At 43.5% G+C, this 23,728-nt stretch overlaps 1 protein-coding gene across 13 annotated transcripts in view; it reads right to left on the reverse strand.

Annotated features, from left to right (window-relative positions):
- Window positions 1–5,622: 5,622 nt before the first annotated feature.
- Window positions 5,623–23,728, reverse strand: part of Fn1 (fibronectin 1) — a 65,696-nt gene continuing 47,590 nt past the window's right edge. For 3 of the 13 annotated variants that reach the window (XM_075951734.1, XM_075951736.1, XM_075951731.1), the window contains 14 exons: window positions 23,294–23,563; window positions 21,943–22,130; window positions 20,632–20,719; window positions 19,778–19,954; window positions 18,901–18,990; window positions 18,582–18,761; window positions 17,666–17,755; window positions 16,600–17,066; window positions 15,582–15,720; window positions 12,635–12,799; window positions 10,509–10,634; window positions 9,983–10,089; window positions 7,472–7,582; window positions 5,623–6,386 (listed from right to left, as the gene is read on the reverse strand). In XM_075951734.1, the coding sequence (XP_075807849.1) occupies window positions 6,315–6,386; window positions 7,472–7,582; window positions 9,983–10,089; window positions 10,509–10,634; window positions 12,635–12,799; window positions 15,582–15,720; window positions 16,600–17,066; window positions 17,666–17,755; window positions 18,582–18,761; window positions 18,901–18,990; window positions 19,778–19,954; window positions 20,632–20,719; window positions 21,943–22,130; window positions 23,294–23,563 (2,270 nt within the window). In that variant the 3' untranslated portion in view covers window positions 5,623–6,314. The remainder of the gene's footprint in view (window positions 6,387–7,471; window positions 7,583–9,982; window positions 10,090–10,508; window positions 10,635–12,634; window positions 12,800–15,581; window positions 15,721–16,599; window positions 17,067–17,665; window positions 17,756–18,581; window positions 18,762–18,900; window positions 18,991–19,777; window positions 19,955–20,631; window positions 20,720–21,942; window positions 22,131–23,293; window positions 23,564–23,728) is intronic. The other 10 variants (XM_075951742.1, XM_075951739.1, XM_075951738.1 and 7 more) reach the window with 6 other exon arrangements.

Raw genomic sequence — 23,728 nt, forward strand, 5'->3', positions numbered from 1 at the left:
TGTGCTGTCTCCCTCGAGTTATTTAGCTTGACTGAAAGTGAACATTAAAGTGTAATTGGAACCATTTGTCTGCTTAGCCCCATACTACCTTATTAAGTTACACATGTGATTCTAACCACTCCCCTTGTGAGTATTTAGACTATTGTGCCCACACACCTGGGAGGGGACGATGGGATTCCAGCTTTCACACAATCTGAATTGCAAATAAAAATAGTGCTAGGAGAATGGATTAGTTTAATGTATTTAATAACAGGATATTTTATAGAACTGTTTTTTAATAGTATATAAGCATGGTTGGCCAATAGAAAACCTGCCTGCCATATATATATATATGCCACACATTCCAGCCCTTGATTGATGCCCATCTGGACCTTGTCACACTGTTCAAAAAAAATTAAAAAGAGAATCCCCAACTTCACAGTTGATTCCACAGAATTCATTGACTTGAAAGTATTGTGTTCAATTTTAAATTAGGAGGATTTTTTTTCTTATGACGGGATTATGGGAACTCAGCTCATTCTGACAGGTGGTCTTCCTCCATCCCCTCCATTACACCTCTGTCCCCTCGCTGGGTTCCTTCACATCAGGAGTTACATGTTCCCTGTGTAACATTGCTGCTTACATTGGAGTCTGTTCTAGCGTCTTTTCAAATTCTGTTTGGAAATGTGTTGGTGTGTTGCTCCTGCATGCCCTTGACTACAACCAGGCAGAGCTTGAGGCAGGATAGTTGATGTGTCCTCCCTGCAGGAACAAGAGTTTGGAGTAACCCCATGGAAACTACTATAACAATATCTGTTGATGATTTCTTCACAAAATATCTGAAGTTTAGGGCTTGTCAGCAAGTTCCTTTTCTGCTTACCTTCCCACCACTCTGCCAAGTGAGCTAAAGCATCAACTCCTCTTGAGCCTGTCCCTGATGCCTCCTTGATTCTGTGACTTAGTTTCCCTTTTTGTACTTGGGGTAACTTGGTGGAGGTAGCCAGGTCAAAAAGCTCACTGCTGTGGGAAAGTCTTGACAATGAACCAACGATGTCTTTCCTAGAGCAAGGAGAGAATTCATAACTATACATGTGTGATGAGACTGCCTGAAATAGATTGAAACTAAAACCGTTGATATGAAAGGCATAGTCATAAATCCTGCTTCAGTGACTTTGAAGACCCATAGCATACAATACCTGGAAGATTAATGGTGTACTCAAGTTGGGGAGCTGCTGAGCACTGGACGAAACCCACCTCTGACCAGTTAGAGGTGCCCGGGGAGCGCTGGACGAAATCCATCTCTGACCCTTTTGGAGGTGCCCGGAGAGCCACTGAGTACTGAAAGAGTTCTATTCCTGACCTGTTGGTGCCTAGGGAGCTGAGCACAGGAAGAAACCCACCTGTAGGAGACTGCTCTTTCATTTCCCAGCCACCCAGACCCGAATAATCACAGAGTCTATATTAATTACAACACTGTTTGGCCTATTAACTCTTAACATCTATTAATCTGTGTATTGCCATGGGGCTGTAGCTTACCAGGTAAGGTTCTGTGCACTGCATGCCTGCATGTGGAGGCCAGAGGACACCTGCAGGAGTCGGTGCTCTCCACCATGTGGGTCCCAAAGATTGAACTCAAGTCATTAGACTTGGCAACCAGCACCTTTTCCCACTGAATGCTCCTGGGGCTCCATTCTAGATTCTTCCCCATCCTGGAGTCTGTGCAAGGTTGCCTTCCTGCAGCTTCTGCTGCCAGCCTCTGGTAATCTAGGATCTTCCTTCCCAAGCATGAACGGTCCAACAGTGCTTTTATTTTTTAATAGTTGAATTGCATCCCTGAAAATAAGACTTCAAAAAATTGTAGCCTTCCATTTTCCCTACTGCGGTGATGGGAACTTCCTGAATAGGAGGAATCGCAGTACTTAAACGTGTTGATGTGATCCTTAATCACCTTAGTGAGTTTCATATGGATAGAAATGCAGTAGAATTTTCCATGGAAATATAATTAAATAGGAAAAGCCATTTTCTATACTTGTGATTTCTTCCTCATGTTTTCATTCACCTGCCTTACAGGCTTATAGCGACATTATTCTAAGATAATTTGCATAATTCATTCAGGTGATTAGAGCTGGAAACTATATAAATACAGAACAACATATTTAATTACAAATCAACTTGTCCAGACAGAGTGAAATTTCAAAACTGTTACTTTCTTTCGAAAGTCTAATATTTACTAGTTTTAACGGAATTATCTTGAATTGTCTAAGCCTAAATCCAACCAAGTCCTTTCATTAGTCAATCTGGCTTGCTCAAGGCAGTTACTGGGACTCAGCAAGGTGAGTCAGTGAACACTGTAAGGTCTTTGGATAAACTATGTGGCTCTCCTGTCAAATGTGCTTACTGAGAAAGGGCCACTGGGAAAGAATTTTACCTTGCTTGCGTTATATGCCCAAACAGAAAAGGTCCTTTACATTTGCTTCATGTATTCCAAGTTGAGCTCTATTCAAGGCGTTGCTTTGATTATTCAGCAGACCGCAAGGCTTGATGGCCCATGCCGCTCACCCTAGCACCTGGGAAGCTGAAAGAGGATCACAGGAAGTTTGAGGCCAGGCTGGGCTACACGGTGAGATTCTTTTTAAAAGTTAAAAAAAGAAAAGTCAATAAGGGTACCATAGGAAAGCAGCTGCTGAGCTTTTTTCCCCCGTTTTTTGTTTGTTTGTTTGTTTAGTTTAGTTTAGTTTAGTTTTAGATTGATATTTAGGGCCTCGAGAAGTGGTTCAGTGGTTAAGAGCAGAGATCTTGCAGAGGACCAGGGTTCAGTTCCCAGCACCCACGTGTGTGTCTGCATGAGTCTGTGCATGTGAGTGCAGAGACCTATGGAGGCCAGAGGCTCTGGATCCCCTGGAGCTGGAGTTAACAGAGCTGTAAGCCACTGAGTATGGGCGCTAGGACTGGACTGGGTCCTCAGCAGGAGCAGTGATGGGCCTTAGCAGTTGAGCCATCTCTCCAACCCCTTGTTGATATTTTTTAATCTTAACCATGAAGCTTGTAGATTTTTACGTTTCCACATAAAAGTAGTCAAAGGGGTTGGGTAGTCACTTAAATCAGTCCAACTGACTGGACTCTGTTCAGCTGTGTTTCAGGGACTGTCTGCTTTGGCTTGTGGTTTGGCAGGCTGTCTGGAGCATAGCATCAGCTGGAACCTACTCTCTGAATTCATTTGCTTTGTAGCCTTTTATGCCATCGTCTTGCTATGTAGATCAGGCAGGCCTTGCCCCTGTGGGAATCTTCCTGCTTCTCCCTCCCCAGTGCTGGGATTACAGGTTGAGCTTCCACACCCTGCTGATCTTATGATTTTTAACTCTAAAGACCTTTGAGGAAGATCAAGCTGAAGTGCTTCCTTGACCACTTTGCTTAAGAATGTGCTGACTCCCTCCCGTCTTCAGGGAACTTCAGATGAAGACTGATTCTCTCTTCAATGAAGTTATAACCCACCCACGTCAGACAGTCATTTAAAAGTATCTGCTCTGTACTTTCTATGACTTTTGAGGGGTAGTAGAGGAAAATGGTCTCTTGTAACCAGGGTGGATTCCAACTCCCGGTATAGTTCATGAAAACCTTGAACATCTGACCCTTCTACCTCACCTCTGTAGTGCAGGGATGGTAAACATGGGCCACTACACCATTCTATGCAGTGATAGCTGAGCACGGGGCTTCACACATCTAGACAAGCGCTCACCCCAGGCTTGTTTTTTAAGACACGGTCTTCCTTGTAGCTTAGTTTGGCCATGTAGTCCAAGTCCAGGCTGGGCTCAAACTCAAGATTCTCCTGTCCCCACTTCCTAAGTGCTGAGATTACAAATGTATGTCATCACACTTAGCATCCTGTGCGCGCGCTCTCTCTCTCTCTCTCTCTCTCTCTCTCTCTCTCTCTCTCTCTCTCTCTCTCTCTCTCTCTCTCTCTCAGGAGGATCTTCTTTGCCAAAACCCAGGCTTAGCCTAGAACTTCTGTTATAGCCTAAATTCATGACGCTATTCCTGCTTCAGCTTCCTAAGCAATGTGATGGAGGCATAAGCCAACAGCCCCAACTCTCTTGTTTTGACAGATACACTGCAGCTAGCTTGCTAACTATTGGATTGGAAAAGCTGAATTAGTAATCTTAAGAAAAAGCTCAGGGGCTAGGTCTCTAGTTTGTGAGGAAAGCTCATCTGAGCTGAGTTCTCGGAAAGATTAAGCCTTGAAAGCTCCCTCAAATGAGAACTAAATGCCAAGGCATTTTGCAAACTACGTATCAATTCACAAGTGACCCAATATGTTCTTCTAGCAAATGAATAAAGAAGATACCTTTACAAACTGCTTCTTTGCCAGGTACTCTTTTTACTAAATAATGATGTATAAAAGTATTTTCTGAAGCTTTTGCTAATTCCTAATTGCAGTGGTCTGCAAGAGAATGCCACTCACAGACTCATATTTGCTTACTTAGTCCCCAGTTGGTGAACTGTTTGGGAAGCAGTAAGTGTCTGTGTTGGAGGGGGTGTGTCCCTGGGGGTGAGCTTTGAGGTCCAGTGTCTCTCTCCTGCAGGTCAGGATGTAGAACTCCCAGCTACTTCTCCAGGACCACCCCTGCCAGTTTGTCTGCCTCCACATGGCCCACCAAGGTCATTAGACACATTCCTTTGTAAGTGTATGCTGGCCATGGTGTCTCTTCACAGCACTAGGACACTAAGAAAACAGTGAACTTTTACTGTTTTCCTGTGCTACTATTTCCTATTCCAAATGTCAGCTTTGGGGGGCGGGGAGGATGTAAGGTGTTAGGCAGCGAACCTAAGGCCTCCCTCTCTTCCCACATCCTAGGAAAGTGAGCCACATGTCCCACACACCCCATTCCCAATATACAAATTCAAAAACCCTAAATCTTGTTTTTCCAAGGTGAAATTGAATAGGAAATGACTTTTGCAGACCATGTCTAGGCAAACTGAGCTGGGAGTTCATCAGCTCACGCTCAAAGTGGCAGGTGACCTGAATCAAGACAAGCTAGATTGAGATCATAGTACAGGGTTTCCCTCAGGAGAAAATCTCCATACTGTGCCATTCAAATAACTGTAACAGCTCAGCCATCCTGCTTTCTTTGCAAGTGATCTACTTGAATAGCAAGAAGCAAAGATCTATGATAGTTACAGAAGAACTACAGGGCTTGGAGAGATCAGAGCGTGTGCAGCTCTGTCATGAGTTCAAATCCCTGTGCCTCCCACATACCCTCGGGCCTGCTGATCTCTATGGCACCTGCGTATCATGTACATGTACACACACACACACACACACACACACACACACACACACACTGTTATTCTTTTAAAAAGAGTAACAGGTTACTTCAGTTAGACTTCTAAAGTGCTAGCTAGCAAGGCTAACAAATATTTGAATCCACCTAAATCTGTTAAGGCAGAACCGCAGCCAAGGACACAAATGACAGAAATTAAATCTGTGCTTCTGTAGGGTCAGCAGAGGTTCATGTATGGAAGTCGTCCCAGTCCAGCACACAGTGGTTTTTCAAATGTTTGCTGAACTGAAAAGGACACTCGTGAAGATGACGATTTTTCTCCCCAAACACCTCTATGTTAACAAAGAAAGTGACCTTCACAGTGTGGAATGTAAATCTTTTTATTAAAACACTTGTCTTTCCACAGTAGTAAGGCGTTGGCATGTACAATATAAAAATAATCACCAACCAGAATTATACTGAATTCCTCTCATCAACTGCAATACTAAGTGTCTTCAATACAATTTTTTCCGTATAAAAATACTGGGAAAAATTGATAAATAACAGGTAAGAGAAGGATATTTCTAGGTAATCAGAGTTGGTGGGATGGAGCAAGTACTGTGAGGTGTTTGCACAGCCTCGGGACGTCTCCTGACAGTGCTGCAGGCCATACGGTTACAGAAAGAAAGCAGAAGAATCTGGGGAACACTTCCTGACTCCAGAGTTTGGGGACTGTCCTGCAAGACAGTTTTCATCTCGCTTGGCTACCTGTGTCTCCCTGTGGATCCCAGACAAAATCACAAGGCTCTCTGATTCTCTTAAACAATACGGGGTGGTACCAACTACTCGGAAGCAGAACAAGGTAACCAAGTGCCTCCATGTGTGAGAGAAATCTCAAAGCATCCCCCAGGGTGATGATGCTCGGAGAAGCTGGGAGTTGAGCTGAAGCGGAGAACTTTGACTCCAGAGCAAAAGGCTTAAAGGGAGAAAGGAACACTCAAAGATGGAGGGTCTGCGAACGGCACTCGGGTGTGGATTGACCACGGCAGAGATACTTGTTCTTCTGGGTTGAAAGTGTTACTCTCTGGAGTCGTCTCTGTCAGCTTGCACATCTAACGGCATGAAGCACTCAATCGGGCAATTAACGTTCTGCCAAAATAGAAAGAAAAACACCTGTAGCAAATACTCAGAGAAACCAAAGTGTGGAGGAGAGATTGGTGTCAAAAGACTAACAATGTACTGAGCAATAGGTATCAGGGATTTAATAACATAACAAGGCATAGCTCTGTTCTAGAGTACAGAATAAGACCATGTATGTGTGTGTCCATGTGGGTGGATGTATGGAAGGGGCCAGAAGGTTTTTTGTTGTTGTTTTGGTTTTAAATAATTTATTTAATTTTATGTTCATTGGTGTGAGGGTGTCAGATCCCCTGGAACTGGAGTTACAGACAGTTGTGAGCTGCCATGTGGGTGCTGGGAATTGAACCTGGATACTCTAAAAGAACAGTCAGTGTTCTTAACCACTGAGCCATCTCTACAGCCCCATGGGGCCAGAAGTTAACCTTTGGGTGACAAGCAGATGGTGCCTACCTTTGATTTTTGAGACAGGATTTCATAAACTGGAAGCCCACTAATCAGCTAGGCTGGTGGACCCCAGGAACCCCCTCATTTTTGCCTCCTCAATGAAGGGATTACCAAAGATTGCAAGCACTTGGCACAGCCCAGCCCACCCCAGCCCAGCTTTTTCACATGAGTCCCGGGGATTGAACTTGCGTCTTCAGCACTGAGTTATCTCCCCAGCCACAGGACTTCTTTCCAAATAAAACTCATTTGGTTCACTCAAAAGAAAAGCATCCATACACAGATCCCTACTGTGCACCTAACTGCACTCAGGGGAAGCACTGGGGTGTGCGTGCACCTAACTGCACTCAGGGGAGGCACTGGGGTGTGCGTGCACCTAACTGCACTCAGGGGAGGCACTGGGGTGTGCATGCACCTAACTGCACTCGGGAAGCACTGGGGTGTGCGTGCACCTAACTGCACTCAGGGGAGGCACTGGGGTGTGCATGCACCTAACTGCACTCAGGGGAGGCACTGGGGTGTGCGTGCACCTAACTGCACTCAGGGGAGGCACTGGGGTGTGCGTGCACCTAACTGCACTCAGGGGAGGCACTGGGGTGTGCGTGCACCTAACTGCACTCAGGGGAGGCACTGGGGTGTGGGTGTGCACTTACAGTGTTTGTTCGCTGATGGTATCTCTGAGTATACTGGTTGTAGGTGTGCCCGGTGGTGCCGTCGGGACCGGGCTCAGCCCCAGGCCTGCGGCAGTTGTCACAGCGCCAGCCCTGAGAAGAGAGACATGAAGTTAAATGGGGTTTGTGATAACCTGAAGGCATCGTAATTTAGTGCTTGAGTTAAAGAATTCCAGCTCTTATGCACTGGTAACATAAGCAGTTAATCAAACAGGAAGGAAGCTTCAATGCTGCCTGCCTTCATTTATAACCCTGTAATATATATCTTGGCTTATTCCCATATCTTACACTTATATATCTGTCTACATATGCTTTTCTCTCTTCTGAAATATCCAATTCTTTTCCAATGCAGGCTCTACTCATCTCCCTCCCATGGTCCTCCCCAGTTGGCTTTTTGCTCTAGGTGGAGGATCTCCTAGCCCTCTATGGCCCCTATGACTTGAGAGCATATGGACAAATTCCATAGCTTTCCAGAGAAGGAAACAGACCCCGAGGAGAGGAACGGCTTGGAAGGAGCCAGAAAGGTCACGGCGGGCCTCAGGAAGAATTGGATAACTGGCCACTTTCTCTTTCTGGTCCCTTCTATAGCCTCCCTAGCCAGTGGCATTGCAGCCTCAGCCTTGCCCAGAGATAGAATGGGATACGGGAAGATACCACAATGGGCCTCTGCTTCTTCCTGAGTTTTGCTGGAAATAGATTTACTTTCTCATTGTTCTTAAGCTGGGAGGAGGGAAAACTGGAACTGAGGGGTGAAGGTGTCAGCATTAGCAGGGAAGAAGATACTAAGGAAGCATGAAGAGACATGCAGACTCTTCCATGGCTTGAGGAGCCCTTGGTAGCCATCTTTTGCCTAACTCGAATGAGACTTTGTTTTTTAATTCAAAAAAATTAGGAAATAAGGCCAGATGTAAGTAATGGTGGCGCACACCTTTAATCCCAGCGCTCAGGAAGCAGAGGCAGGCAGACTGAGTTGAGGTCAGCCTGGTCTACATAATAAGTTCCAGGATAGCCAGAGCTACATAACAGAGAGACCCTGCCTCAAAAATAAATAAACAAATAAATACTACAATCACTTTCTTATACAATCATTTAAATATTTTTAACATATCTCTCCACTTAAGCGCCTATTTCCCAGAAGACCTGCTTGCAGAATTGATAAAGATGCTTTGGTTTAAAACCGTAACAGGCCCTATCATTGTGTGTCACTCAGAAATTTAGAGACAGGACTTATTCAAATGAGGGTTTCGGGTTCATAAGGAATAATGAAGCAATGAAGGGAGAGAAAAATTACTTCCCAGCCAAGTCACTCAGACCATGACAACTGAGTTTTATGATCTGCTTCTATAAATGTGTTTGGAGAAAGAGAGAGAATTCAACGGACAGAACAAGACTGTCCATCCCATGGGCTGTCCTGGAATTTAAGGAGGTTGCTGGGACACTGGATCTTTCCTGCTGCCAGATCCATTTTCCTTTCCTTTTTTTTTTTGGGGGGGGGGGAGAAGGGTTCAAGACAGTGTTTTTCTGTGTAGCCCTGGCTGTCCTAGATCTTACTCTGTAGACCAGGCTGGCCTCAAATTCACAGAGATCCGCCTGCCTCTGCCTCCAAGTACTGGGATTAAAGGCCTGTGCCATCATGCCTGGCTCGATGTCTATTACTTTTAAGTTAAAAGTCATTTTGGAATTTCAGTTGTTAAAAGATAGAATATGAATTGATATATAGAAGGTCACATATTAGAGATGGCTGAGGGTACTGGCTTAAGTAATGAACTTTCCAGTCCTCCATAACTCTCTTCCTCCTTAAATCTAATTTCTTAGCAAATACCAGGGGGAATGGGGAGGGGGGGACACGGACTTGACACTGCCTCTCTGGAGCCCACCAGGACCAGCCCTTCCTAGGCCAGGGGGTGTGCTGGCTCACGTCTCTTGCCTTTCTCCCTCCCTATTTAACATTAGCATCCTACACCCCAGGCGGCTTGTTTCTCTTTTCCATGAAGCCTTCTTGCTGACTCCAGCCCATCTAGAGCTGTATTAGTCAGGATTAGTGATTAGGCTGGCTTGGCGGCTATGCTAATTTGTCTCCAGGCACATCCTTAAGAGCCAGGGCCACTTCTTGCTCCCCCTTTGCTCATTATTGCTCAGTTCCATATTAATATGATAAGGGATCTATTTTTAGATTGAGCAAAGGCACAAAAAAAGTGGCATTTTCTTAGATCAAGGTATTATTAAAAAATACGAACAATACCTCCACACAGATGCTATTCCACTAGCACAGAGCTGGAGGCATAGTGCAACCATTGAGGTGAAGACAAACAGGGAGGGCAGCATGAGCTGTGAGAAATTTAGTCATGGGGGGAGGGGCGCTGATATTACTTTAGAGGAGAGGGACCAAAGGGGAGGGATCTAGACATCTTCAGGATTCTTCCTAAGAAGCAAGGCACAGGATATTCCTGTTGCAGCTCCCTCTGAGCTTTATCTAAACACCACCAGTCTTACCCGCTGGCCCCCGAAACACGTGCAGGAGCAAATAGCTCCGAGATATTCTTTCTGCCACTGTTCTCCAACATGGTAGGTCTTCCCGTCGTCGTAACACGTGGCTTCATCTGCACATGGGCACAAATCAGAAACGGTTGTCAGACCAAGAACAGTCATGCAGACTCAAGTTGATGCACCTCCCACAGATTTGCACGAGCACAGGCCAAATCTCATCAACTTAGGTGGATCATGAAGAGATGTTTCAAAGCCTCAGCATAGTAGGCCCATGGAAAGATGGAAGTCGTGTTTTAAAAGCTGAGTCTTAAAACACTTCACTGAAGTTAGTCAAAGTGCTCAGGTCTGGAAGGCCTTTTTTGAGTTTTTGGACAAGGAGTGCAATCACGACTCACTTTTGGTGCATGCTATGGATTTCCCAAACACAAGATGGACACACATACCCTCTCCAGCCCACCCTGGACATGAGTCTTCTGGCTCAGTTAAGCAAGTGAGAGTACGCAAGGGTTTAGAAACCATTAGGATGACGTACGGGGGTCACACTTGAATTCTCCCTTTCCGTTCCCAAGACACGTGCAGCTCATCCGCTGGCCATTTTCGCCCTGGCGATCCCACTTCTCTCCAATCTTGTAGTTCACGCCATTGTCATGGCACCATTCTGTAAGGTGGGGACATCACAGGCAAAGGGTTACTTGTTTTTTACTCACGTGACAGGCAGAGAACACTGGGACATGGCATGAATCCATAGAGCAGAAAGTCGAAGATCACATTCCCTATGATAAACCTTTCATCATAACTTAATATTTAATATTTCCCAAGCCATTGTTAAGACAACACTATTATTTCAACAAAATCATTTCATAGGACTAATCAGTGATTTATTTGACTCTTTATAAACCTTACAATTATGGAAAACTAAAATGGAATTGGAGAATAAAAAAAAATTGCCTTTCACAAAGATCGTAGATACAAAATAGTTTAAATAAACATTAGAGAGAAATCAGCTAGTATCTACCTGCTACCTCTACCGCCTGACTCATAATTTATATTTATAATGAAGGCAATAAACGTAACAACAAACAAAATGGAGATTTTTTTGTTATTTCATGAATAAGGCTTGTACGAATAGATGAGGTCTAAGACGTATCCCGGCACCACAAGCTGTGTTTCATGTCATGTAAAACGCTTTTAATCTCTAAGATTTACACTAAACAGGATACACTTAAGAGACTCACAAAATACAGTGTTTCTCCCACCTTATCCATAATTCAGCTTTCCTTAATTTAAGCAAAAGTATAACAACATTTCAGCAAAGAATGCTGAGCCCAAGGCTCACAGGTAAAATTACTGGATGCCTTTGAATTTGCACCCAGGTTCCGACTCATTGAAAGCATGCAAACTTCAGTACAGTTCCATCTCAGAACTGCAAAACCACCTAGTCAATGCCAAGTGCTGCCCCTCCTGGTTCCAGCATGGATGTACAGCCCACTGCGCTCCATCCAGGTGCAAAAGTCTACACACACTGAAAACAATTCTCGGCTTCACACTTTCAGTCTGGATTTAGCTAGTTCATGAAAAGTGAAGGAAAATTGTTTCACAGAATTTAGAGATCTCTTAAATGTCATTCCATGGAATATGGTTTCTATAATCATCCAAGTACTGATTACCACATTAAAAAAAAAACACAAGCTGCCAATAATAATTATACCTCCAAAAACAAAGAATAAACGAGTGATTATACACTCCGATACTAAACTTTTAGACACAGCAGGTAATTCTTATGATCATTTCCACCAATAATTTGAAATAACCATGAACCTCTTTAAAAAGTCAAATATTTTCCAGCCAAAATTGACTTCAAAAGTTTTATTACACTTATTTATTTTCATGTGTACGTACGTGTATATGTGTATGTATGGAAATACATGTCCTATAGTTCATATATAGAGGTCAAAAGACAGCTTGTAGAAGCTGGCACCATGTGGGTTGCAGAGATGGAACTCAGGTCATCAGGCTGGTCTTTACCTATCTCACCAGTCCTGGACTTGACCCTTAAATGTTAAATATATTACCTGAATATTTTCCCTTATATTATTAGTAATGGTTGGGATATCTGGGCTGTGGGATGTATCTCTCTCTCTCTCTCTCTCTCTCTCTCTCTCTCTCTCTCTCTCTCTCTCTCTCTCTCTCTGTGTGTGTGTGTGTGTGTGTGTGTGTGTGTTTATGAGGGGGAAAGAGAGAGAGAGAAATGTGTGTATGCATTACAAAACATATGTCTGGTCATGTTGAGAAAGAGTATTTGTGAGTGTGTTCTGCTCTGTCCTTACTCAACACTAAAGACTGAAAGGAACTTGGTGAGTTTTTAACATCAAGTTAGACATAACTAAACATCTTAAAAAGCGTATCACTACTACAAACCTATTTTAATGAAGTTAGATTACCATACAACTCTTGAAATGCAACAATATTCAGCAAGTAAAATTTCCCATCATTCTTCAATGATGCAAAATGTTACTTTGACTCAAACAGTCTACTTTTGTTTGCAGCATGTTTGGAAGAGCCTGCCTCCACCAAACATGAATCTGTGGCCAACTAGTGCAAATGCGTGCGCCTGGGAGAGATGGAGGGATAAGTCGGCGGACAAAGCAAGCTACTCACTAGATGAATCGCATCTGAAATGACCACTGCCAAAGCCCAAGCACTGGCATGTGAGCTTAAAGCCAGATTCAGACAACCGCTCCCATTCCTCTCCAACGGCATAATGGGAAACTGTGTAAGGGTCAAAGCATGAGTCGTCCGTAGGCTGGTTCAGGCCTCCGTTGACTGAAGAAAAGGAGGAAAGAGGGAGGAAAAAAGGGAAAAGACAACTTATTGATGGTTCTAGTCCATACATAGAAATAGTTGGTCTGTGCACCACGACCTAACTAGCAATAACAGATATTCTCATCAGCAATGCTTGCATGTAGCCAATGGGCACTTACCACAGCAGGGTAAAAGAAACCCATCTTCCTTCACTTCCCAGATCTTTTCTGGGAAATCTTCACATAGTGTGAAACCTTCAGACAATTTAAACTCATTATGAAAGTGGGCAGTGATGCTTCTCCAGGGTACTAAATTTCTTTGAACTAATTAACATTTTTTCGGCCTCTCTTTCCCCCGTCCATGACATAAGGATTGTAATATGAATACTTCTACCTTCTTAGGATCTTGTAGAAGCTACATGAAACTAAGAAATTCCTTCATCAATATATGGAAATATCTAACAATTAATGTTAAAGAGTAGTGAACAATTATTGCTGGACACCATTCTTTGCTTATACTCAAAAAGTCTTGATATTTTTATGTAAGATTAGAATATAATCTTCACTTATATTATAGCATTTTTTCAAAGTAGTTTTGAAAACCGAGATTTTTATGGTTACTGTAAAATTAGATTTTCCAAATAAGAGAAACCATCATGATGCAAATAACTTAGGAGCGTGTAAAAATCTCAGTGGTCTCCCAGGAGCTGTCCTGTCTTAGAACCTTTTATTTTAAAAACTAAAAATTATTTAAAAAAAAAACAACAAAAATAATCTGTGTAGGGGGCTGGAGAGGCAGCTTGGGGGTTAAGGGCACTGACTGTTCTTCCAGAGGACCTGGCTTAGGTTCCCACATGGTGATTCAAATCTGTCTAACTCCAGTCTCAGGGGACTTGATGCATCTTCGGTGTTCCTGGCCACCAAACATGCATATTGTGCACAGACATAAATACAGTTATAACATCAAAACCTGTTTCTAATGAATAAATAAATAATAATATGCATAAATACAGCACACCTCATGATATTTATTTTAAGTGTTAAATAAACTAATTTACTATGACTTTGGATACTCATGTGGATACTTCTTTTAATTGTGTTAAAATCAAAAGAATAAATACAGTCGATATTTGAAATGCCTAATATTTCAAAAGCCATCATCCTGGAAGAACTAGAAAATATAAAATATTTTAAAACCAAGAGAACCTGGAGGTGAGAACACTCATGGAATAAGGAATTGGGAAGAAAACGAAGGGGCTGAAACCCTTAAATGGGGATTCACTATTTTAAAATATCCAGGAGATAAAACTATGCTCTAGCATTATGGAGCGTGAGCAGGCTTTGGTCCAGCACAGATATAACGTAAGATTCTGTCTGACACACATCCCACCCTCAAGAACACAATGTGGGAGACCACGAGAACCCGCACACTCTTGAAAATGCCTTTCTCGTGGCATTTTACCAGGGAAATCACAGAAGACAAATGCTCACTATTGTGTATGTCCTGCAACCTAACTTCTGCACTGCCAGACAGGCAGCTGCTTAAGTTACGAGTGAAGCAACCTTCTCTCCGAGGAAGAGGACTGAGACACAGCAGCTGGTCCTACATAGTCCTGCTGCCGGGAAGTTCCCAATGGTGTAAGAAGACTTGGGATTCACCATTTCCCTTTTCCCCATCTCGTGTTCCTTGGCCAGTCTTCAGCTACTGCGAGTTAAACAACCTAATGGCACACCTTCCGAAGACTTTTCAGGGGCACACGGAAGACTCAAGGGTCATTCGATCTTTATTAAGATTTTTTATGATTAAGGTCATTTAACATTTGTTAAGGTGTTGCATGGGGGTCATTTAACCTTTATTAAGATGTTGCAAGGGGGTCATTTAACCTTTATTAAGACATTGCATGGGGGTCATTTAACCTTTATTAAGATGTCTCATGGTGATCATTTAACCTTTATTAAGATGTTGCATGGTGATCATTTAATCTTTATTAAGTTTGTATGATGGCTGTTTAACCTTTATTAAGATCTTGCATGTATGCAACATGAAATTTATATATGTATTAAAGGGCATTAAAACACATATAAAGGGACTGGAGAGATGGATCAGGAGTTAAGAGCACTGGCTGCTTTTCTAGAGATCTGGGCATAGACGCCAGCACCCACACAGTGACTAACAACTGTCTGTGACTCCAGTTCCAGAGGATCCGGCGCCCTCTTCTGGCTTCCGTGGGTGCTGCATGCATGTTGCGCACAGACACACATGCAGGCAAAACACCCATACACATAAAATTAAAATAAGTACGTCTAAAAGGAAGAAAACAAAGAAGTGTATAAAATTGAAATTTGGAATAGGGAGCTCTTTGGAAAAAAAGGAGCAATGTTGGTTTGGTAGCATTTTACCTTAGGAACAAAATCTAAGTCATCACTTAATGTTGCCAAAGAAGACTGTTTATAGGTATTCTGTTTGGGTTGAAAACATTTAGTAGAACCACAGTAAGGGACAAGAGAATAGTAAAAGGTACCCAGAAACCAGTGCCTCTATCAACTAGACACTCAATAGGAAGGACAAAGAATACTGGACTAAATAATATTAACATCCTCCCAGGCCTGTCATTCTGTCACCGACAGCCTGTCAATCACACATATGTGTTAGTGAACACCCTAGGATTGCATGAGGGGAAATTTCCTCCCACCCTGCAGCCTTCACTTTCCTAAGTTCAAAGGTAAGAAGGAAAAGCAGACAAAGCCTTCTCCGGGGGGATCCAGCAGAAGCATTTGCCTGACTAGGACAGCAGTGTACTTACCGGCGTTGCCCACGGTAACAACCTCTTCCCGAACCTTGTGCCTCCTCTGGTTTTGCAAGGCCTCAACTATGATGTTGTAGGTGACCCCTCTGGTAAGGCCGGTCAGAGTTGCACTAGTAGAAGTTCCAGGAACTTGGAACTGTACATCCAAAGTGGGAAGAGAGCATTACAATGGCAAACAGACATGAGCTCCCCTGTTCCATTCATAACCCTCCCCACTTAAAAAAGAACAAAGGGAGAGGGGGCGTAATACAGGATTCCCATCCAGTCAAGATGAGAAGTCAAATAAATGAGTGTAAAGAGCCACCATTTCTGCTAGATTTTCTACCTAGGTGGTTCATAATTGCCAGTAACGCTCAGCTTTAGCAGTCTCCTGTGGCTCCCTAGAACGCCTGGCAAAACCCCTTCATAAACATGGACACCAGGGGAGATAAGTGCATGCCATGTGAGGGACCATCACACTAAAACACTGGCACATCCCCAGGCTAAATTTCTAAGCGAATAAATGCCTTCCAGTAGGTCAATCTTTAAGTTTCTGCCACTTTCTATAAATAACACAATATAAATTTATTCTAGCACCTATGGGACAAATTAAAGAACAGAGTTTTGGAGACTCAATCTCTCCTAACAGCTGGTGCCCAAAGGTTCACCCAATCTTCCTAAACACATCATGGAGGATGTATCCCTTTAAGGACGAGGGCAGCATTGCAAATTTCATATAAAAGGAGAAGATTTTTCCTTCTTTTCTACAATCATCTTTTTATCTGTCTCACTAAGTAGCCTCCAGTGTATGAGAATAATAAAAATAATTTTATTCTCTCTACTGAGTCAAACTCAGTGACACCCTCTGACTGTGGTTATCCTCCAGAACCACAATGAGAAAAGAAAACAACTCCCGGAGTTGTAACATCTTCCCAAGAGTCCTGGGAGAGTGGACATTTGACACGAGAGCTTTGGTTGCTTCTGATTGACTTTTTTTCTGGGTGACAAAGTTACAAATAGAGACAAAATTAGGTACCTGTAAGGGCTCTTCATCAGTGCCAACAGGATGACATGAAATGATGTACTCAGAACTCTCCTGGAATGGCGTCCAAGAGATAGTTGTTTGAGAGAGAGCTTCTTGTCCTGTAGAGGCATTTGGATTGAGCCCCGGAACGTGAGGGTAGAGGTGGTAGTCTACGTCTCCCCTGGGAACATGACCGATTTGAACCTCCTCATCTACATTCGGCAGGTATGGTCTTGGCCTATGCCTGACAGGGGTGGCGGCGGTAGGTGGTGTGGTCCGCCTAAAGCCATGTTCCTCAAAGATCATTTGTTGGCCAACACTGGGTTGTTGGTGGGTTGTGCCAGGAAGCTGAATACCATTTTCGGTGTCATACCCAGGGTTGGTGATGAGGGGGGTCTTTTGAACTGTGGAAGGAACATCCAAGATCTCGGGTCCGTGAAGATTAGGGTGTGGAAGGGTAACCAGCTGGGGAAGGTCATCTAGCCAAGAGAGGTTAGAGCCAAAAAAGCAAAGCGCGTTAAGCTCAAGAAGAAGCAACAATCACCATCAATCCAGGCCACAACTGTTCATCAACCCGATCAAGGCTCGTAGCCAGTCAGCAGTTCTCAGAACACAAAACACTTTCTAGAAAGAAATCTGGATTTTCCCAACAGATTTCTTTATAGTTCAGACAGGAAAAAAAAATGTTAGCATGAACTTCTCATACAGACAAAGCTTTGAGCCACTGAGCCCCATAGAAAGCCACCTCTGCTCCAATTAAGCCTTTGCAACTGAAATATTTGATTTGAAATTTCAGAAACCAAGTAATAAATCAAGACAAATAGGAAAGGTTTTGCTCCCACCACTAAAAGATTTCCCCACCCCAATTCAAACTATCTAGTTTGAATTTCTGAAAGGTGAGGAAGGCTTTAGGTTATAGAGAAATAAATAAATCGAATTATCTTTAGAGCATGCTAGGTAATTCCTTTCAAAAAGTACTATATAAAAGTCATACTGCTGAAGAAAATAATCCATGAGAAACATGTCAAAACATAGAGAGCTTCACTCTGCAGACCAAACATTGGTTATGAGTCTTTACCTGTCTTCTTCCTCCCAATCAGAGCGTCACTCTTCTGGTTGTTCTTCAGGGCGATGACGTAGATGGTATACTCGGTTCCTGGCTCCAGACCTGGTAGGGAACACAGCCATCTCATGATGTTGGCAGACACGGCAGAGGTTAGTGGGGGATCAAGGATGCCGCCCAGCTGTCTCTGAGGTCATTGGCTGAGGCTAATGGGGAGTAAGCAGGCCTCCCAGCTGTCACTGCAGCCGGCAAAGGTAAAATCAGCTTCCCTTCTCTCTGTACTCAGAGACTCTGCACACAAAGGCCACCAGCCAGCTAACCATCTTCCAATCACAGCTGACACTTGAAAAGGCAGTTTCACGGTAACCTTCCTAGAGTATTCTTTCAGTGTTGAGAGTATTGACAGCAGATAACCCATCAACACTGCATGCCACCAGTGGACTAGACATTTAGGAGAGAGAGCATCAGACTTCAGACTTCTGATTAGGCCCCATCACTGGCAGCCTTCAAAGACAGTGCAAAAACCCAGGCCGTCTTCCCATACCAGATTCCACTTTCCTTTTCCGCAAATGCAACAAAGAAGCTTTGGCTCCTGATATCTGTGTGTTCTACAGGGACTTCAACACCCAGCTGATACTGGGTATGATGGGTATGATTTATCTTATTTGGGGGGCAAAATATAATGAAGAAATAGATGAATTTACATCAGCGAGCAATACATCTAGCTATATCGTATAACGGCCCTGAAATTACAAGCTCAGACACTCACACCTTTTGAGAACACTACTGTCCCCAAGGAGAAGACTACCTTCTAGAGGCAGGCACCCCATTCTCATGATGTAGCATCAAAGACGCAACGGGGGGGGGGTTATTATGGATGTCAGGTATCTATGATTAATTAAGGGGAAAAATCGTAGCATGGAAGCAATACCAGTAATGGTGGCCTCCGTGATACCAGGGCGCGGCCGAGGGACCACTTCTCTGGGAGGAGATCCAGGCTTCTCATACTTGATAATGTAGCCAGTAATCCTGGCACGGGGCGCCTGCCATGATACCAGCAAGGAGTTGGGTGTGGTAGCCAGGAAGCGCAGGTTGGACGGTGCATCGATGGCTGAAAGTCAAGTGACACCTTAGAAAATGAATGGCCCTGAATCTGATCCCACTCGCACCCAGCCCCAGCCAACTGAGGAGGGAGAACCTGGAAAGCCCAGCTTCCCGGTTAGCTCTAAAGTTTACGTGGTTGTGGTTACCAGTGGAGGCGTCGATGGTCGCGGGGGTGCTCCGGGCATTGTCGTTCAGAGTGTACAGGTAGATCTTGTAGTCAGTGCCTGGCTGTAAACCTGGGGTTGAAAGAGACATGCCTTTTATCTGTTCTTATTCTAGTGGCCAGTGTTCATGCTTGCCTGCTATTTTCTTGACTCCCCCTGTAGCCCATTTTTTTGTAGGCTACAGAAGTGGTCCACAGGGGAACAGGTAGGCACATCATGGTGTGGACACTAACTATTAATGAGAGGCTATCTCCAAAGACAGCCGTGTAAGTTCCTGATACTGAACTCCAATGGTTAATCTCTGGTTACACTTCAACCTTTATTATATGTAGTTTTTCGAAGACAGGATTTCTCTGTGTAGCCCTGGCTGTCCTGGAACTCACTCTGTAGACCAGGCTGGCCTCAAAATCACAGAGATCTGCCTGCCTCTGCCTCCCAAGTTCTGGGATTAAAGGAGTGCGCCACCACCGCCAGACGTGTAGTGCTGTTTGTAATTACAAATTTCATTATACTTTTTAAAATCTAGTCATACTAATGCTAAAAACCACGCACTAGTATTTTGTATCTTTTGCTTTTTTAAAAAATAGGGCTTCACTATGTCTGGTCTCAAACTCACATCTTCCTGCCTCAGACTCTTGCCTGTGAATACTGGTGTGTGCATTGTTTAAACAACAATGAGCATTTTGTGAAAAAAAATTTTTTTTTGATGAACTTTACAGGTGAAACAAAAGTCAGGAAGTAAAACATCATGGGACGGTAACCACATTTCAAACTGTGTTCTCATCAAACACTGGTCTCGGAATAACTAATAAGCCAGCTTACGCTGTGGGCACACAGTAAGAATACTGAGCACACTGACCTGTGATAGTGTAGCTTCTGATGTCTGGGCTGATGGTCCTCTGAACTGGGGGCTGCCCATTGGCTGGGATAGCATCGACTTGGAAACCAGTGATTGTCTCAGTCTTTGTTCGCCAGCTAATAGTGATGGTGGTCTCTGTAGCATCCGTCACACGGGCCCTTCTTGGGGCACTGACATCTGTGTAGGAGCACAGCTATTTTAAAACACTTCCTCATTACACAAATACATGCACTGATGAATAATGTAGCGGGTACCCCCGTTGGCATTCGGAAAGAAGGACTAACGGTATTTAGAAAATATGAAAATATTTACTTTCATGTCGTTCCTTTGAAGAAACTGATAACTTTATCAACACTACCAGTGGTTCCCAGGGCTGACTCTATAGTATCCAGAAATGCATTATGGAATTTGTCGTAGGAACCGTAACATAATTATTAGTAATAACATGAGCGTGGCTGGCAGTATTCTGTCATTTCTATAAAGCTTTGCATCTTCTCCCTCATCGTTCCACAGATGACCACACTGACTGCTGAAAGAATGCTCATCAAGTTTTGATAAAGCACAGAACTGGACCATGGCCCTAACTTGGCCCCATCTTTCCTGTGGCAGAAGCCAGTTCATCCTTCCCAAACAGAGCTCTGTGAAAACAGCTGACCACAGATGGGGCGTAAGCCAACAGAGTACCATAGTCCCACTGTTTCAGCAGGTCGTTTTCTGGATGACATGCGAAGTAGATTATCAAAAAGATCAGATAGTATATTAATTTCCAAATTCTATTGTTAAATGCATAAGAGATCACCTCAATTTTTACTTACAGTTTAAGTTTGTCAATATTAAAACACTTGGTTACTTACTCTCTAGAGTTGTGATGACTCCCTGAGCTGGTCTGCTTGTCAGTGTGTCCTTGAGAGCATAGACACTAACTTCATATTTGGTGGCCACCTAGAAATAAGGTCATAAGAAGTATTTGCAACAGTATTGCATAAAGCCTGGAGTTCTACTAAAGCATAGAGAAACTCAGTAGTTATAAAAGACAATCTGCAAACCCACGACACCTCACATTCTCGGATTAACTTCACCTGTACCTGTGATTGACAACAGATTTAAACTGGATGAATTTTAAAACATTCTCAAAGGTTAAGTCCAAGATATTCACAAATTACATAATTACACTAAAGTGGTGATAAGATAAATTAGTATTAGCCCTCTTTCCCTTTTTCTTTTATGGGAACCAGAGTTCCAGTCTACAGCATCCATAGAAAATGTCAGGCATATGGAAGCATGATGTCACCTTTAATCCCAGCCCTTGGCTGCCAAAAGGTGATTGGATATTTGTGTATTCAAGGTCATCCTGGTCTACCAGGGAAGACTGAGCATCTATAATCCTAATACATCAGAAGACAAGTGGGTCACTGCTAACAGATATGGACCATACCTTTAGGCATTGTTTATTTATGTATTTGTTTATTTTTCTGATCACAAAGAGGCAAGAGAACGTTTCTATTGTCTCTGAGCTCTCTTCTGCTGCTTCCCCTGGAACTGGCCTTGTGTTAAGATGTACATCAACTCCTTAGGATCCTAATCAGTTTTCTGTGTGTCTATAGTTTGAAATGGTGCTTGTTTGTTTGAGACAAGGTTTCTCTGTGTAGTTCTGTCTGTCCTGTAACTCACTCTGTAGACCAGGCTGGCCTCCAACTCAAGAGATCCAGCTGCCTCTCTGTCTCTTTATTGCTGGGATTTGAGGCACGTGCTAACACACCCAGCCAATTTTTAAATGTTTTAATGAGGGTAGTGTCAAGTTAGCTTGGTACTAATTGAAGAATGTTTCCTGCCAAGGAAATGCCACTCATAAAAGCTATAAATTCACTCAGTGGATACGTAAATAGATCCCTATGGAATACAACCTTTAAAAAAAAACCCAGACTACTTATTGTCTGTCAAAGAATTACACAAAATCCAATGCTATTTATACCACTCCAATCCAACAGTCATCTAGAAAATCTTGGCTCAACATAAGAGAATTCTATCGTATACATTTATAAGAAATTTTTTTTTGGCGGTATAAGGAAAGAATGTTTGATTTGTATGAGATTATACTTCTACTCCCTGATAAATGCTATGAAATGACTCACTTCCTATTCCAGGTATGGACGCTCACTTCTTACCATGAGCCCAGACACAATCACAGATGAGCTGTCTGGAGAAAGGTTGATTTCCTTCATCGGTCCCGCCTTATCCTTCGGGGTCACCCGCACTCGATAGCCAGTGAGGTGCACATCGGGTGCTGTCCACTGGGCACTGAAGCTGATGGGTGTCACCTGAGTGAACCTCAGGTTGGTCGGAGCAGGAATGGCTGTCAGGAGGATCATTGATTAAAAGATTATCTTATAGGGAATGGGGAAGAGGAAAATAAAGTGAATTTTAAGAAGGAGAACGGGTAGCTCGTGTAGGGGCTGTGGGGCTCCCCGGCCCAGCAGAGATTCAGCACACACAGGTAATAAAGAAGGAATGCAGGAGAGGGACGTGCACTCTACACCAGCAATTCTCAGAGTCACTGCAAACACTGGGGTAAATGTCAGGCCTCCAATAGACTTCGGGCTTTAAAAGGCTTTATCTCTCCACCCCTTTAAAAACCAAGAATCAAATTGCCTTATTGGTCATTAGAATTGATTTTTTCTTTTGTATGAAAAAGATGAGCAATGGCCCTTTTTCTATATAAATTCATCTCTGTATGGTAAACCATTCCACAGAGTACTCTATCCAAGAGATGGAATTATGTTTTTTATGGTCTCTTTTATTTGGACCCCATGGCAAATATCACTGCTAAATTTGAAGAATTCTCTGCAGTGCAGCGTCAAAGAAAATTGGTTCACAACAGAGGCAGAAAAGAGAAGCAAAGAGCAGGAACACGGATGCCACCTCTACACGCGTGGAGCATTCGGACCCTGCTTCAGGAGTAAAGCGCAGGGGACAAAGGATTGGAGGAAGCACCGGCCCTCATGACTCTGTCCCGAATGTTTGGATCAGAATCCTTTAAGCAAACGAGGCAGCGGCACAGGCTCTCTGGCCCATGTGCTCTTAGATCACGCTGCAAGGAAGTCCCTGGTTTAGGGCCATTTCTCAGAGTAAGCTCTATGATTCTAGACTTCTTTCCTTCATGTGTGAAGTTGGGGAGGGGGTTGCCGCTACAGAGGTGTATCACTTAGGAAATAATCCACAGCTTATCAGCATCACCAAACATCTTGCTTTATGGTCTTCAAATATATATATATTTAATATGTTTGTATATATATCTAAGCTACTTCAAATGTCTTTTTACTAGACGTAGTTAACTAAAGATCACCTAACGTTTATTGTGCGTTAGCACTCCTCAGTAAAGAGGGCCTTTCCGAAGCATCTGAGGGCATCTTTCTACTCTCCCTGACATGGGAATCAATAGCCCAGTAAAGTGCAATGTCAGCAAGGCATAAAGCCGCTGCTCCCGTAAGCACCCAGGCGGTGCAGTTAACGATATACCTGTGGACTGGACTCCAATCAGGGGCTGGCTCTCCATATCATCGTGCAAGGCAACGACACTGACTGTGTACTCAGAACCCGGCCTGAGGCCTTGTAGCTCTGCAGTGTCTTCTTCACCATCAGGTGCAGGGGAAAGCTCATGGATTCCATCCTCAGGGCTTGAGTAGGTCACCCTGTACCTGGAAACCTGCCCCTGTGGGCTTTCCCAAGCAATTTTGATGGAATCGACATCCACATCAGTGAATGCCAGTCCTTTAGGGCGATCAATGTCTGTTAGGCAAATTAATGGTGAGAGGTTATGTGAAAAGCCGAGTTGCGAAACAAGCATACTTTTATACCGTGCAAAGCAGTTCTGCAGATACCATTATCTTGGATGAATTAAACTCCAATTATCACACCATTAAAATAGCAAGTTACTTGACATTTGCTGAAGAG

This window comes from Microtus pennsylvanicus, chromosome 17 (genome assembly GCF_037038515.1).
Source record: "Microtus pennsylvanicus isolate mMicPen1 chromosome 17, mMicPen1.hap1, whole genome shotgun sequence".
NCBI lineage: Eukaryota > Metazoa > Chordata > Mammalia > Rodentia > Cricetidae > Microtus > Microtus pennsylvanicus.